The sequence below is a fragment of the Microtus oregoni genome, unplaced genomic scaffold (genome assembly GCF_018167655.1).
Source record: "Microtus oregoni isolate MIOR12 unplaced genomic scaffold, Mior012 000020F_ref0000438, whole genome shotgun sequence".
Classification (NCBI taxonomy): domain Eukaryota; kingdom Metazoa; phylum Chordata; class Mammalia; order Rodentia; family Cricetidae; genus Microtus; species Microtus oregoni.
Window position 1 is genome coordinate 36,365,605 of NW_024543079.1, and position 17,431 is coordinate 36,383,035.

General features: G+C 41.1%; 1 protein-coding gene across 2 annotated transcripts in view; it reads right to left on the minus strand.

The window, feature by feature from the left end:
- Atrn (attractin) overlaps positions 1 to 17,431 on the minus strand; it is a 151,521-nt gene that overhangs the window by 62,417 nt on the left and 71,673 nt on the right. For both annotated transcript variants that reach the window (XM_041670850.1, XM_041670851.1), the window contains exons 12-18: positions 17,030 to 17,250; positions 14,751 to 14,872; positions 13,884 to 14,022; positions 10,758 to 10,948; positions 2,526 to 2,745; positions 1,081 to 1,266; positions 398 to 631 (exon numbers count right to left, since the gene is read on the minus strand). In XM_041670850.1, the coding sequence (XP_041526784.1) occupies positions 398 to 631; positions 1,081 to 1,266; positions 2,526 to 2,745; positions 10,758 to 10,948; positions 13,884 to 14,022; positions 14,751 to 14,872; positions 17,030 to 17,250 (1,313 nt within the window). The remainder of the gene's footprint in view (positions 1 to 397; positions 632 to 1,080; positions 1,267 to 2,525; positions 2,746 to 10,757; positions 10,949 to 13,883; positions 14,023 to 14,750; positions 14,873 to 17,029; positions 17,251 to 17,431) is intronic.

The following is a 17,431-nucleotide window of genomic DNA, read 5'->3' on the forward strand; positions in this document are numbered from 1 at the left end:
CAAAGACATAACCCAAAACACTGAAACTTTAGAAGAAAACATAGGCAGTACCCTACACGATATACGTGTAGGAAAGGACTTTCTATTGAGGACTCCATGTGCCCAGGAATTGAGGCCAACAACTAACTGGTAAATGGGACTTCATAAAGCTAAAAGGCTCTGTGCAGCTAAGAAAAAAAAAATCAATCAAGTGAAGAAGAATGGGGAGAATCTTTGCGAGCTATACATCGGACAGAGAATTAACATCCAGAACATAGAGCTCCAAAGTCAGAGTCAAGGAAGCAAATGACTCAATTTAAAAATGGGCTAGGGATCTGTGCTGGCCAGTTTTATGTCAAGGTTGATTCTTTACAAACAGGCAGTAAGACATCTGGATTAGAATACACAGGCATCTTACCTGGACACTGAATGAAAGACCAGTTGTATCTGCTGTCCTCGAGACACATACTGGAGTTGAGGAGAGGCTGTGGATACACAGTTCCTGCAGAGGCCAGTGAAGGCATCCTCACAGGTCCTTTATAGCTGCCCTCGATACATTTCCCTTTCCCAGTATTGCTAGGGTCAGTACACCAGCCACAGCCTGGCTGCTCCAAGCAATGGCTACAGGTACAGTAGCCAGAGCAATTTTCAGCTATTAAAAAAAAAAATTAAACTTGTAATTCATTATCACAAGTAGATGTACTAGTACCTTAGAGTGACTACTGAAATGAAATAATTTAAAGAGCCCACGATTTTACAGAACATACAACAGAGACTTTCACCATCTTTTCAATACAAGGAAGTTGGAAGTAGAAGGGACCTGTGAGGTCCTGTACCAGAAAGCACTTTACAAACAGGCAGATTAAGATATGGAGACATCCCCATTTTTCTAGAGACTGAACTATATGGCCCTGAAGAAGAGAAGTTATTCTGTACCTTGTGATCTACCCTAGATTTATCTGATTTACTGCATGGATCATTGTACCCAATTCCTTATACACATTTTAATCTGGAAAGACCAGCCTAACCATCTTCTGAACAGACTTGAGCAAAAGGTCAAGTCCAACCTGCTGGTAAATGTCCCAGGCTCTTTTCACTTACGTGGGCAGCTGCTCATTGTATACCATTCCATACACTGGCCAAAAGGGAAGGAGGCCACATAGGCATTGGAGTCTACACACTGCTTCATGTTACTGCACCACATGCACTCGGAGCTGCTGCTAGTGCACTCGCTACACGCTGTCCGCAGGGCACATGGTGTCCGGCACTGCTTGGCACTGTGGTTTGCTGGGAATTAAGCCCAAAAGGGACACTGGTCAGCTAGGATCAAAGACTTTTCAATGTGCATTATGAAATCAGTTCAGCACTATATTACTACATGGAGGAAATCCAAGAAACTTGGGACTCATGGGTTCTGTTTATTCAAGTGTACTTAAGCAAGCATTCATGGGAACACGGACTTTCTTTTCAAAAAGCACTGAAGGTGGGGAAACAAAAATCGTGGACTCACAATGGCTCATGGTGAACTGTAGGCGTCTTCGAACTAACCCGAGTTTGTAAAATTCTACATTTAAAATTTTGACGGATGAAAGCATTAAATTCACCAAAGCATTTAGCATTCAACAAGGACAAAAAGCTTTGTTGTAAGAAATTTAGAAACCCAGGTGGCTGGAGAGATGATGACTCAATGGTTAAGAGCAGGTACTGCTTTTCCAGAGGACCCAATCTCACTTGCCAGCACTCCTGTCAGGCTCCAAGGGATCTGACACCTGTCCTCCTAGGCACCTCTTCTCTCTCTCTCTCTCTCTCTCTCTCTCTCTCCACACACACACACACACACACACACACACACACACACACACACACACAAATCCCACATTATTAAAAAATAGTAAGTATTTTTTAAGTACTTTAGAAATCTTTTCCTAAGGCAACTCCCATGCTGTGACTCTCTTCAACCTAACACCTCAGTATTACTCAAGACCTGCTGGGAATGGAACTTAGCCTCCCCAAATAACCTGTACTTGCCCCTCTTGCTTCTGAGTTCTCATTTGTGTGTGGCTGTGCTGGGCCCGCCATCATGGAGTCCAGCCTTAGCCTCAGCACGGGACTGCCACAGCCTGGGGTTGGCTCTATCGGTGTCTTTTGCAATGCCCTCCCCACAGCAGCTCTCTTGAGTACTGTCCTGATTTGCTGCTTTTCTAAAGGTTTTTGGTTTCTGTGTTGTTCTTTCTTCCATAGCCTTTCTCTGCCAACACAAAGGAAATCACCTTTCAGAACGATTCTCAACACTTTTGAGGTCAACAAAACAGTCTAGCTCAATATTAAATTAGATTCTTTCAGTAATTTTATTTTTGGTTTTGAGTATGACTCAAACTATTTCCTTCTACATTGGGATTTTGTGTTCTGTTTAAAATAAACAGGCCTGAATCAGTGTTTACTAACTGCTGTCACATGTATCTTACATATCTCAGTACTCAGTCAACTACGCCTCCTCTGCTTTCCTGGTAAACGTCTTGGAGCACTGTACTCCTCCATGTCCTTACCGGGCCTTTCACAAACACTGCCATTGAGTGGGTTGATGCAGGTTGCAGCCTTCAATCCCCGAGTACTAGGCTCTGACAAGATCCCACAGAAGCCAGCATCGCTGGGCTCAGATGGCATCCACTGTAGCAAACTATTTGTAAATGGAGACATATCCTCCCAGCACCAGTAAGAAACATTGATCTTACGAAGACCAACCCATGGAGTCAGAGTGAGCTTGGACTACAGGCAAAAAAAAAAAAAAAAAAAAAAAAAAAGACAGTTAAGAATACAAGCATGTCTTTACCAAAACAGGCTTTGACATAAAAAACACTAGTTTGGGCATACCCCACAGACATGTGAAAAGCTCCTTATTCTCCAAACTCAGGCAAGGTAGATTAAAATAAGTGATCTTTTCAATATGATTACTTTGCAGAGGATAAAAATGGCTCAAAGAAGATAACACAGCAAGACTAGACTTCCAGAGATCAGTAGTAAAGAAATAATCAAGTTTCAAACTACTTGTGTTCTATGACAATGCTATAAAGAAACAATCATCCACAAATAAGGTTCATAAATGAAGTCACCTTACTAATACTTTTAAAATATAGATTGTATGCCTAACCTGAGCCTCTATGGCCAGTTCAGATGATTTAAAAATTGTTCCATTAGCCACGGGGCACAGCCTAACACATACATTTTCTTTTCTAGTTTTCCTGCTATGTAACTGCCAAATCTCAGGCCCATCTCTGTTGTTCAAGGTGATACTTTCCTTCTTTTTTTAAAGGTGAGATCACAGTCTACTGTGTCTATGTATATGTTGTAGCATGAATAATAAAAACCCAGAGACAGATATTGGGGTTCAAGTTGAAGATTAGAAAAGCTTACAGACAAGCCACTAGAAAAGTCTTACCTTTACCAAGGCTGGGTGACTGCAGACAGAGATGAGCCTCTGTCTCCTCCCATTTTATATTCCCCTCTAGTGCTGGGATTAAAGGTATGACTCCCTATACTGGGATTAAAGATGTGAACTATATACGATATATACAGGCATTAAATTCATCAACGATGTCTAGTCCATTTGCATTTGAAGAATTCAGAGAAAATACTCCATAGCTATTCTTGTCTTGGTGAGTCTGAAGTCTTGTGTCTAATTTACTTTCTATTATAACTTGCTTTCTGTGTCTGGTAAACAAAGAAAACTTTAACTATCTAGTCTTCAACTCTCTCAGAGACCCAAGAAGGAAATAATATTAACTGGGTAAGCAGGAAGTGAAAGCAAGTAAATTCTGAAAATTGAGAGAAATGACAGAAACAGATGTCTGCCTAGACAGTCACCCAAAGTTCCTCTGCAACATTGGTGCATCCATCTTCAGCCTACAGTCCTAGAATATCTGACAGACTTTTCTATGAAGCAGGGTTTTTGAAGGACTTCCCTGCCTTGTCTGTTAAGGTTTGGCAGTCACTCTCTTCTTGTGTCCTGCTTGTCCCATTAGGACAGGAAAGTGGCAGTGGTTTGAGGCAAGGGTACTTTCTTGCCCAGTGGCTTACTTTTGCCACAAAGGAAGTAAACTCCATGTGGAGTTTCTTCAAAGCCTATTATCTTCTCTGAAGTAGATTGGTGCTGCCAGGAGCAAACATGTCTCATTGTCATTAAAAAAAAAAAAAGAAGAAAGAATCTATGTTATTAAAACATCTTAAATGCCATACTCTGTAGATCTCTGAAGTGTTTGAAAATGACATGTCTATTTAAAATATACCTCTGTTTGACCTTGAAAACATACCTAATGTGACTACAAGTTCGACTGTAATAGGTGACTGAAACTAACCTGCATTTCCTTATTACCCTAAACAGTTGGTAATAATAATTTTCAAAGACTAGAAATTTGCATTACATTGTTAAATGAGTTGTATAGGTGGAATACCTTAAACAAGAGTAGAAATGTATGTACAGTATGTTCTAACAAAATTAATTTCAAATTTGCATAAACATACATTTGTATACAATATACAAAAGTCCAATCCAATGTCAACATAGTAAAAATGGCAATTCTACCAAAGGCAATTTATAGATTCAATGCAATCCCCATCAGGGTCCCATCAAAATTCTTCACAGATCTTGAGAGGACAATAATCAACTTTATATGGAAAAACAAAAAACCCAGGATAGCCAAAACAATCCTATACAACAAAGGATTGTCAGGAGGCATTACCATCCCTGACTTCAAACTCTATTACAGAGCTACAGTGATGAAAACAGTGTGGTACTGGCATAAAAACAGAGAAGTCAACCAATGGAATCCTATAGAAGACCCAAATTTTAACCCACAAACCTATGAACACCTCATTTTTGATAAAGGAGCCAAAAGTATACAATGGAAGAAAGAAAGCATCTTTAACAAATGGTGCTGGCATAACTGGATGTCAACCTGTAGAAGAATGAAAATAGACCCATATCTATCACCATGCACAAAACTCAAGTCCAAATGGATTAAAGACCTCACTATCAGTCAGAACACACTGAACTTGATAGAAGAGAAAGTGGGAAGTACCCAATGTAAAGCATTTAAAACTAATAGTTGTTTTTTAAAAGTAGACTCAATAATCTTTTTTATCTTATTATATCTATATCCTTCCTCTTTTCTTTTCAGAGTAGATTCAATAATCTACCCTTTTATCCTATTATATCTACAGCCCTTTTTTTTCTTTTTAAAATAAAAACCTTGAATCTAATTTCCTTTGGTAAGCTTTTTTCCTGACCATTACCAATAACAACTTGTTAGCAATACCCCTAAACAATGACAAATATCGAGACTCGACTGCTCTCCTCTCGGGAGCAGACGCCATGCTCCTGGCTCCAGGGCAGACGCATGATATGAAGCTCCGACCCAGGATGGACATAGGCTAGAATCTTCCCGGTAAGCACACCTAGGGGCGCAACACAGATGATTAGAAATGGGCTAACTTAATATGTGAGAATTAGCCTAGAAGAGGTTAGATAGAAATGGGCCAAGCGGTGTTTAAATGAATACAGTTTGTGTGTTGTTATTTCGGGCATAAGCTAGCCGAGCAGGCAGCCGGGGTGCTGGGAACGAAGCCCCGCCGCCGCCCCTATTACTACAGTTGGCGCCCCACGTGATGGACTAAACCCACTTAAAAAACCTGAGAAGGCTTAAAAGTAAGGGAGAGAGAGTTTAACACAGATTTTTGCTGTTTGTTGGTGGCGTGCTGTGGAGAGATTTCCTGATTCGGCAACAGTAGCAGAAAAAACGCTGTGTCATTTTAAAGCGCGACTTCCTGGGGCTGTGCCACCATTGTGATCTCTGTCTGGCTCCTATGGGAGACAGAGTTTTTGAATAGAGCATTTGGAGTAAAGTGCTACGATTTGTTTGATGGCAACTAGACTCGCTGTGTTCTCGGGTCTGCTCTGCTTGTTAGAGGCAAGCATGCGCTTTCTTCTAAGAGAAGCTTTCTGACTCAGCTTTAGCTGCAAAGCCTGCAGCTCATTAAGAGGTCCTGCCACGAAACACTTAAACGGTGTTGACGAAAAGCTGAACACATGCTTTTCGGTTTTCAGCCATAGCAGGAAAAAAGCTGCGCCGTTTAAAAATGCCGGCTTTCTGGGCTGTCCTGCCAGGACAAACTCTGACTCTTTTACGCAGGTGGTTTGTGCAGTTTGCAAGCACAGGCTGCTGAAGCTCGCTTGCTGGCTACAGCCAGTACCTCAGCCATGAGGCTGGAAAGCTAAGGAATGGGCTGGATCCAGCCGGCAAAGCCACGCCTTTAATCCTACTGATATTGCTTGGTAAATTAAAGACTCGTGTGGTCAGAAAAAGAGAGATATACAGTAAAGAGAGATTCAAAGACAAAGAAAATTTCTAAATGGTTTGAAGTGTGTTAAAAATATATGCAGACTAAAATTTAAAGTTCTTAAAGTAACAAAAAAAAAAGGAAGAGAGTTGTTGTGTGTGGTACACACCTTTAATCCCAACACTTGGTAGGCAGAGGGAGATAGACCTCTGTGACTTCAAGGTGTGGTAGCACATGCCTTTAATCCCAATGCCTGGGAGGCAGAGACAGGTGGATCTCTGAGAGTTCAAAGACAGCCTGGTCTACAGAGTTACTTCAGGTCAAAGATACAGAGAACCTGTCTCAAAAAGCAAAAAGTTAAAAGTAAAAATAAACAAAATAGAGGTTAAAACAAAGCTGTACAAAGATAGAAAATAGAGAATTTTGATACTGTATGCTATTATGCTCTCTCTGAATTGTTTGAATGCTGAGGAAGGAGCAAGAGCTGCTAAAAGATATTTATTTATAAATGCTGCTGAACTAATCCAACATAGATATTTTCAATTTGGATCTAAGGATATGATACTTTGGAAAGGAGTTTCTTATTTTGTTTTCACAGAGGATGAGACGCTGTTCATTTCTTCTATTCCGATTTGGTATGATGGACCACGCCCTCCTGAAGGGTTGCAGTGAACACTTTCAGAAAATTGCTTCGCTCAACTGCCAACTGAGATGAAACTAGCACACAGGTTATACCATGAAAGACCTAATTAACGACGCCCCCATTCAGCAGGAAGCAGTTTGGAGAGAAAAAACTTCGCCCATGTTCACAAATATGGTTTATAAATGTCCTTTTACATTTAAAGGGGGATATGATATAGATATGAATAATTTACATTACTATAGATTTTGCTTTATTGATAGAGATTTAAGGTCAATTTTGTTATATATAAGTGTTTCTGATTTTGATTAAGGTATTGTGATTGTGTAGTTCATTTAAATATGTACTGTATAATTAAGAAATATAGGTTGTTAATGGATAATCATTGATAATAGTAAAGCTTGTAGTCATGTTAGATTTTCTAGATAGAGATATATTTTAGATAGACATTCTTCATGTCTTTCAAAGATTACAGAATAGGACATTTAATGTTTTAATAACTGAGGACTTTTCATGACAATGAGACACTCTGCTCCTGGCAGCACCAATCTACTTCAAGAGGAAGATGGGCATCGAAGAGGCACCTTATGGAGTTTGGTAGCCATTTGGGCAAGAAACTGCTCTTGCCTGGACTATTGCATAAACTGGACACAGAGAACCCGCAGAGAGAGAACTAGTGAACTTGCCTAAGGTGAGATGATCTTTTGGGGTTCCTGATTCATGAAAGAGTCTGCGAGACATTCTGCAGGACACAACAGATAGTGACTGAACTGACTTTGAATTTTCCTGCTTTATGGAAATGTCTGCTGGATACCATGGGCCTGAAGGCTGAAGATGGATGCCCCAACGGTACAGAGTAACTTTGGGTGACTGTCCACGCAGCGAGATGTCTCTGTCATTTCTAGCGTTTTAAAAGTTGCTTTTTTCTTGTTTGCTTAGGTAGTATTGTATCTTTCTGGAGTCTTTAATGGAGTTAAGAATAGTTAGTTATAGTTTTCCTTAGTTATGATAAAGATTATTGTAACTTTTACTTGATAACTGTTTTGTTATATGTGATTTTGCTATGTTAAAGTTAAAGCCTTTTTTTTTTTTTTTGTTTAAACCGAAAAAGGGGAAATGATGGAGGAAGGTCATTGGCTAATAAAGGAACTGCCTTGGCCCATTTTATTGGTTAGAGGATAGGTGGGAGGAGTAAACAGAACAGAACGCTGGGAGGAAGAGGAAGTGAGCTCAGACTCGACTGCTCTCCTCTCGGGAGCAGACGCCATGCTCCTGGCTCCTGGGCAGACGCATGCTATGAAGCTCCGACCCAGGATGGACATAGGCTAGAATCTTCCCGGTAAGCGCACCTAGGGGCGCAACACAGATGATTAGAAATGGGCTAACTTAATATGTGAGAATTAGCCTAGAAGAGGTTAGATAGAAATGGGCCAAGCGGTGTTTAAATGAAAAAAAAAATAAACAATGACAAATATCCATAATCACATTTTATCTATTTATCTGAGTATGTGTCACATTTTATCTAACTCCATGCTACATTTTATTTTTTAAAAAGTCACGAACCTGTAGAATAATTTCTGCCTCCTCTGTTTTTGCTGTAAGGAGTAAGATCCAGGGTCTCCTGGCCATGAACTCTACTACCGAGCTCCAGTCTTGGGTAGCCCTGAAATTTCTTTCTCATTCCAACTTTGTTATTTTGGGTTTTTTGTTTGTTTGTTTTTGTTTTTTGTTTTTGAGGCAGGTGTCCCTATGTACCTCTGGCTTGTCTGGAATTCCCTATATAACCCAGGGTGGCCTTGAAGTCACAGAGATGTGCCTGTCTTTGTCTCCTGCGTGCTGGGATTAAAGGCAGGATGCACAGTGCCTAGCTCCCCATTGCAATTTAAAAACAAAACAAAACAACAACAAATCTTTATAGGAGGTGAAGGGATGGCTCAGCAGATAATGCTGCTCTTCCAGAGGACCAGAGTTTGGATCCCAGCCCTCACATCAAGCAGCTTACAACTGTAACTCTAACTCCAGGGGATCCAATACCCTCTTCTGGCCTCTGTGAGCAGCCCCTTCCCCCCAAGCTCCCTAGTATCACAAGTACCTGTTATACATTTCAAAACCCATGCTAGTCTCCTGGCCCTTATCCCCGAAAATACCTGTCTTCCTTATAATCCACATGATTTGTTCACCCCACACACTCTCATCTCTTGTTATCCTCTTGCTACCTCTCCATCTCTACCTCCACTACTCTCTGCTATTGAATATTTTATTAGTTATGTGACTGGAAAGAGAAAAGGACTGGATATGGCCAGGGCTAGGGGAATGGGATAGTGGGAAAGAACAGTGGAGAGCGCAGGTGATGAAGAGAGAATTGTGAGATGGACGCATTGTGTGGGTTATCAGGAAGAGTAGCCGAGGGGGGGGGGGGGGGAGGGCTAGGAGACTAGCCTGGACTTTGAGGTGCAGAACAGGTACTTGTGATACTGAGGGGCCTGGTGGCCAATATGTGCCTTGATATAATAACAGGCATCACAGTGATAAGGAAATGACTCCTTTTGACAGATGGGGACCAATTTCACAAGTTTCTGAGGAATGCTAGCTTTTATCTACTGCCAGGAATCCTTCTCTAGTCCAGCTTGAGCTCATTTCAGGATATATGGACTTCCTGGGACTTAACAGCCAGAATCCATACTATACTTGCTCATGTTATGAGAAGGTGGTGCCAAATGAGAAATGTGATACCGTGCTCTCTTTTCTCCTGGCTAGACAAAAACATATACCTCATATCTCCATGTACCATAGCCAGCACAGACAGAAAACCTGCTCTGTGAATACCTACCCAATGAACTTTAGCATCACAATACTTAGACTTTGCATAAAAAAATGCCAAATGGAATCATGTAACATCAACTACATGCTGTTCAAGAACTTAGCTAGACAGTAGGAGAATTTGGACCTTTCTGAATTCAGAAGCCTTAGCAAGAAAGTGCCCTCTTCTGGGCTAGCCGGGTTTTACACGTCTTATTGGGGATCACATGACATGCTATAACACCTTAAGGGATGCAAACGGCTTAATAACACTTAGATAGCTAGCTTTGTACCCTCCCTTCTCCAAGAAGGATCTAGATATGAAAATCTAGTACGAAATAATCTAATGTCACCAGTTGTGGTAGTTTGAATAGGTATGGCCTCCATAGATTCATGGCCTATATATAGGGAGTGAGGTGAGGTTTTGTAGGTGTGGGCTTTCTGGAGGAAGTGTGTCACTGTGGAGGTGGGTTTTGAGATCTCATATGCTCAAGCTACTCCTGCTGTTGGACACAGTTCACTGCCTGTTGCCTGAGGATCAAAATGCAGAACTCTCAGCTCTTTTCTCCAGCACCACGTCTGCCTACACATTGCCTTGTTTCCCACCATGATTATAATGGACTGAACCTCTGAAACTGTAAGCCAGCCCCAATTAAATATTTGCATTAAGAATTGCCATGGCCATGGTGTCTCTTCATAGTAATAGAAACCCTAAGACACCAAAATACGTGTACATATTATTATTCATTCCATATATTCCTATCTCATACTTAACAAATATGACTACCAAAATATTCAAAGTACTGAACTCTTTAATACATGAAGAAAGGCATTAAAACAAAAGATTCTGAAGTACAGGTACACAGTCTACTATTAATCATTTACTGGAATTCTTTCTCTTATCAGGTACATGATACACAACTGGGGCCTTCTACACATAGGCTGCTGTTGTGCCCTCAGAAGAAAGGTGATATTAGAAACCGAAGTTCAGAAAATGTTAACTTACCATGCTCTGAGATGACTGCATTAATCGAAGATGTTTAAGGACAAATTCCACCTTTTTCTGGGATGTAAGGGAAGCCAAAAATGCATTGTGGTTCCTACAGGACAACTTAGCATTGTCATAATTTTCCTTAGCAGTAGTTATTTTCAGACATGAGTTTCCAACCAAATGCCAGCCAATACCACAGATATTTTCTTTTATGAAAGGGGAAAAGGAAAGAAAACAAAGTTTTAGAAATTATATAGAAGTAGTATATTACTAGTTCAATTACTGAAATCTAAACTCATTCTTCTGATTTGAATTCCAGGTGCTTCATTAGGATATGGTGAGAGTATCAGATGCATTATTAACTTCCACATATAGAAAAAACTTTTAAAATAAATTTTTTCTTAATTTATTTATTTATTATATATACAATATTCTGCCTACACATACTCCTGCAGGCCAGAAGAGGGCACCAGGCCTCATTACAGATGGTTGTGAGCCACCATGTGGTTGCTGGGAATTGAACTCAGGACCTTTGAAAGAGCAGGCAATGCTCTTAACTGATGAGCCATCTCTCCAGCCCCTAAATTATTTCTTTTTTAAATTATGTGTATATATGCAACTCAAGTGTGGGTTTGTACATGTGACTGTAGTGCTCACAGAGGCCGTAAGAGGGCAAACTAATATTACAAGAGGTTGTGAACTGCCCAGCATGGACACTGGAGACCAACTTTGGGTCCTCTGGAAGATCAGTATGCACTCTTAACTGCTGAGTCTTCTCTCCAGCCCCAGAATAAAAAGACCTTTTAAAAAAGGTTCACCAGTCACATTTCCTGACTCTCAGGAAGCATACTCTAGTCAATACTCCTACATCCTGAAGACGAATTCTTTGGTGCATGGTTAGAGATTGGTGTAACTCTTTTTGAAGAAAATGGAGAAGTAAACTAAAATCTTGAATGAAAAATATATAAATAAATATGGAAAGATGGGGCAGAAAACTGCAAATGAGGCTTAGGAAACGGTTCAGTGGGTAAAATACTTGTACCAAGTCTAAGGACCTAGTTCAGATCCCCAGGACCGACATAAAAAGTCAAGCATGATTTTGTTTGCTTGTAATCTCAGCTGAGGGCTAAACGTAGGAGGCTCCTGAGGCTTTCGAGTCAGCCTTCTAGATAATCAGTGGGCTCCACACTTAGTGAAGGGCCCTGTCTCAAAACAACTGAATGTGGGCAAGTGACAGAGAAATATAAGGAAGTTAACCTCTGGCCTCCAATGCTCACATGTGTATACTTATCTGTGCGAAGATGTACATATGCAGGAAAAAGTAAACCATAAATGGAATTGAATTGAGAATGGATGACTTTAAGTTTCCAAATGCTACCCTGTTTTCATGCCATGAGACAGAAGGTATAAGCAACTGCACCAGCATATCAAAAACAAGGTGAAGAGGGAGATTGGTTTAGGAAAACTTCAAAGTAATATGGTACACAAAGAAAGTCTGCAGTCTCCTCTGTGATTGTGCTGAACTACATAAAGTGGAGCATGAAAGCATGGTTGCTCCTGAACATTTGCGCAAAAGTGAACAAGCAAGAGACTTCCTCCGAGCCAGAGCACACTGTTGGAGACACGAACAATGCTCACTAACCAGAAGAGCCACTGGGATCCATGAGAGGCCTGTGGAAAGATATAATCTAAGAGCGGATAAACTGGCTCCTAAGAATGTGGTACCAGGGGCTGGAGAGATGGCTTGGAGGTTAAGAGCACTGGCTGCTCTTCCAGAGGACCTGGGCTCAATTCCTAGCTCCAACATGGCAGCTGACAGCTGCCTGTAACTCCAAGATCTGACACCCTCAAACAGACACCCTCACACAGGCAGAGCACCAATGCACATAAAATAAAAATAAATAAACTAGTTAAATGTTTGGGGAGTGCCTTGGACCTTCACCAAAGCAATGTGCCTTACCCTCTCTGAGGAGTGGATGGGGGAGGGGGAAGGAAGGGATGGGAGGAGGGGAAAGAGTGGGAACTGGGATTGGTATGTAAAATGAAAAAAGACAGTTTGTTTTCTTTTTAAAAAATAAAAATAAAGTGGGGAAAAAAAAGAATGTGGTACCAGCAGTAAGACAAAATTACAGGCTTTCAAGGACTAAATTAGAACAAGCCTTTTAACAGGTGCCTAAGTATTCTATTGGACATTAAAGTGTGATACACAGAATAAAATGGACAAAAAGCCTGCAGTGGTTTGAATAAGAATGACCCTCTTAGGCTCGTGTATGTGAATGCTTACATCAGGGAACGGCACTATTAGAGAAGGCTGGAGGTATAGCCTTGCAGGAATAGCTGTGGGCTTGTTAGAGGAGGTATTTCACTGGGGTAGACTCTGAACTTTCAAAAGCCCACGCCAGGTCCATCTCTATCACTCTCCCTATCACGCTCTGCTATCACTCCAGCACCCGTCTGTGTGCTGCCAGGCTTCTGCCATGATAACAGCCTCTGAAACTATAGCCCCCAATTTAATGTTTCCTTTCATAAGAGTTGCCTTGGTAATGGTGTCTCTTCACAGCAACAGCAACAGAACATGGATTAAAATAAAGCCATTGGGCAAACTAAATAAAATCCTTTCAAAGAGTCCAGATTCATAGCCTTAATCAAGCCTCAGATGTTGGAAAGTCATAGGAGCCCCCCTTCCAGGGTATCCTGATGAATCAAATACATCACAGAGGTTTAGTCAGGGCTAGCTGCTCTTAGTACCTAAAATTGTCACCCTGAATCTCATCTGAAATAGTCAGGAATGAAGGTCACATCAGGAGAGGGGACTGATATAGAAATCCCTCCTCACTGAACTGTCAGGAAGTGATTCCTTATAGGGCCCTGACTGCTGCTGAGTTATCACAGCTTACGGAGGGTCAGTGGGGCACCGTGTGTGATATTGATCTCAGCCACTGACCAATTCTCGGAACAGATGATGCTTCCATTTATTTCAAAGGCCAGCAGAATAAGTATATGAGAACTGTATTTAAGTTAAAAACAAATACAACATAATTCCTCTAAACAGTGAGAGAGCTAAATAGACAGAATATGCCTCTCTTTCCTAGGTTCACTCTAACCCCTCACTGAGGGTATCCCAGCGCAAGGCCTACCTACCAGGCAGGGCGATGCACTCCTGATTCCGGGGCTCCCACTGGCAGTTCTGGTCTAGGGCACAGCTCCTGCAGCTTGTTTTCTTATTGCAGTAGTACATGGGGTTATCCTTGGGGCAATTGTCATACTTGGAAATGGAGAGCTAGAACACAGTGGAGAAGCGCTTTCGTTTATATTCACACAAAGAACTTGGTGAGGACTAATAGGGTCCTAAAGACAGTAACATAACCGAGGACGGTAACCATGGATACAGAGGGAGGGAGGGAAGGAGGGAGGGAGGGAGAGACACAGACAGACAGAATTAGGTAGAATGAACAGGAAGTGGTACTGTAGTGGGCACACCATAGTGCATTCTAACTACCATGCCTTTAGCTGGCAAGGTAGCCCACCTTCACCACCACACCTCATTCAACATTTACCTGTAAAATGTGCAAGTTTTTCAGTGCTCCCCCAACCCCCACCCACAGCAGCAGTCTCAAGTTTGTATTTTATGAACTGCATTAAACTAGGAGAAAAACATGTCATGAATCATCAAAGACAATAAAAGCTGGGTCACTTATCTTCTTTAGCCTATTATCACCTAAATTTAAAGTCACCGATGGTGAGCACAGACGTAATGCTGAGTCAAGATATAAGACAAAGACATTTTGTAAAACCCTTTTTCTGAATACTACACACAAACCTCAGTAGCTGGAGGACCGTTGGAATCAGAATGTATATAGCATCCCTTCATTAAAGAAAACCTGAGCAATAGTAAAATTCAAATCTACATCCCATTTTAAAAATAAATCTGCTCGTTATTTACACTATACCCAAACTCAACAAGCACCTTTTTCTGTCCTCTAAAATCCTTGAAAAACAGTTTCTGACCTGGCCTTCTGTGCAGCTGTGGTTCATAGGGACACAGTGATCATTGCACCAGTGGCAGTCATTGGTATTGGCTGTGCAGCTGTAACAATCTGTGTGCTGGTCACATCTGTCATGGTCAGGGGCTACGGAGAAAAGAAAACCTTGTCAACTATGTGACAGTCTCTGTTGAGCAGAATATGAGACAGAAAAGCTCCTAGCAATAGTTGGGAAGCAAACGTAGGGTCAAAATGGAAGGAAAAAAACATTGCCATGTTCATGTTAAAATAAAACAGATATAAGCAGACAATCTGAAAAGTACTATTTTCTAACTATCCCCCTGAAAGGTGCATAGAAAGTAAAAAGCAAAGGTCTGTTAATTACTTTTGTAGCAATGCTAAGATATAATGGAAGATCTGGGCTTTGAATGCTTTTTTTTTTTTTTTTTTTTTTTTTTTTTTTTTTTTTTTTGGGTTTTTCGAGACAGGGTTTCTCTGTAGCTTTGGAGCCTGTCCTGGAACTAGCTCTTGTAGACCAGGCTGGCCTCGAACTCCCAGAGATCTGCCTGCCTTTGCCTCCCGAGTGCTGGATTAAAGGCGTGTGCCACCACCGCCCGGCTTTGAATGCTCTTTTCTTCTCAGGACAAATATTAACTAGCAATAGAATTAAAACGACAAGCTGCCCAGAAGCTAAGGAAAGTAATACAAGAGACCAAGACATTCTTCCTAGCTACAAACACAAGGCACATCTGGGTGCAGGCATATCCAGTGCCCAAGAACCCCACAGGAAACACTTGCTAATTGTACTCTATACACAGGTGAATTCAAGACTGTGGGTTTCAGAACTTCCACCTTTATAGACCTGACATAATTCCCACTAATCGCCAAATGAGAAGCTACAAAGCCATGATGCCCCACATGCTAAACCATCTCAGAGACATGACACCAACAAGCAGGAAGAGAGGCCATTGGCCTAATGTCACAGAAACTCTCCTGGTAAGTTTGTATCTTAGGCTGTTTTTCCTGCCAAGATCATTACAACAGGATTAGGTATGCCCAGAAAGTGAGACATAACTAATGGGCTCGTGTGAACCACCTAAGAAATATATTTCCAATACACTAACATTTAAGTTGAATTTTTAAAATTGGTTATTCTACTGATTCTGTTTTGGGAAAGTTAGAACTCCTAACAGGTTCTGGTAATCTGTTTTCTATCAATAAACCAAAATTCCAATCAACAGAATGGTCTTATCCTGTTACACAACTTTATTTGGCACAGAACAGGAAAACAAAGGCAGTCTATCCAATATAACTCTCATGTTAACTCCAGCACCTGCCTGTGTCTTACTAGGTAAGTAATATAGTCTCATACTTTAAATTGATTGATACAAACTATCTTGGAGGCACTCTTTCTATTTTTCTAAGAATTTTTATACGTTACTTCACTGATTTGGTGAAGCAGTGCTTGAGGAAACCACTAAGCAAGTAGATAAGAGGCAAAAATAACAAGACCAGCTCAGGGGCCAGTGAAGCAGGGACCTTAGTGCATCTGTCATTCTGTATTGCTGTATCCAACCAAAGGGGCTGGAAATACCTAGTGAGGACAGCAGCTCTACCACTGTTCTACCAGAACAATCTGCTGTACGTGATCCCCGTTCTTATCCTTAACATTAGACCTTCATCAACAATACAGCAGCCAATAGCCACATACAGTTCTTTTATTGTTGATGGTTTTGGCTTTTGTCTCAGCCTCTTGAGTATTTGGATTATAGGCATGTGCTACTATACCTGGCTCATGACATTAACTTTTAAAGTAAATCAACCAACCACACAAATAGAACAATCAGTCCCTTAGTTAGAATAGCCACATTTCAAGTCATCTGAGAGCAGCAGATTGCTAGTGGCTACTACACTGAACAAAGAAAGAATGTAATATTTCCATCATCAGAATTTTCACAGGTAGGTCTGGTGGTACATGCCTATTATCCCAGCATTCAGGAGGCTGAGGAAGGAAGATCACAAGAAATTTGAGGCTAGTTTGAGCTATAGAACAAGACCCTGTTTCAAAAACCCAAAACCAAACCAAAATTCCACCAGAAAGCAAGACTTCAGTCCTGGAATTGTTACACAAAGCCTGTGTAACGTTGGAAAGCTTTATAACCTGCTAACAGCTTCCAGGAGTCGCAAGACTCATTAATAAGAAATAACCAGAGAATAAGGTGAACATAAAAGTGTATGGATATTAAGTTCCTTCACAAGTCAGATAAAATTAGATCTTTAAATTCTAAGTAGAAAAAAACATACTTCTTTTGGAAAAACACTCTGATTTTAACTTTTCTGCTTGTTCTTCAGTTGCCAACTCCCAGGAGGTACATTGAGACGATTGTGTGTCCCACAGACACCGGATCCCAGGTCCTGCTGCTACACAAGCTGCCTCACTGCGGTGGGCGTCACACTGCTCCGAGGTGAAGACTAAGATGTCACTGAGGAGGAGGCTGTTGAAGCCGCCAAACACGTACATGGTACTGAGAGGAAAGAGAGAAGGAATTTACTGAGAACACACACAACACATATATGACATAGGGCTTCTTGGGGTTGTTGGCTTTGAAATTTTTGAGACAGGTTTCACTGTGTAGCCCTTGCTAGTCTAGAACTTTCATAGACTCGACTGGCCCTTTCGTTGGGACCATCTTCCTGCGTCTGCCT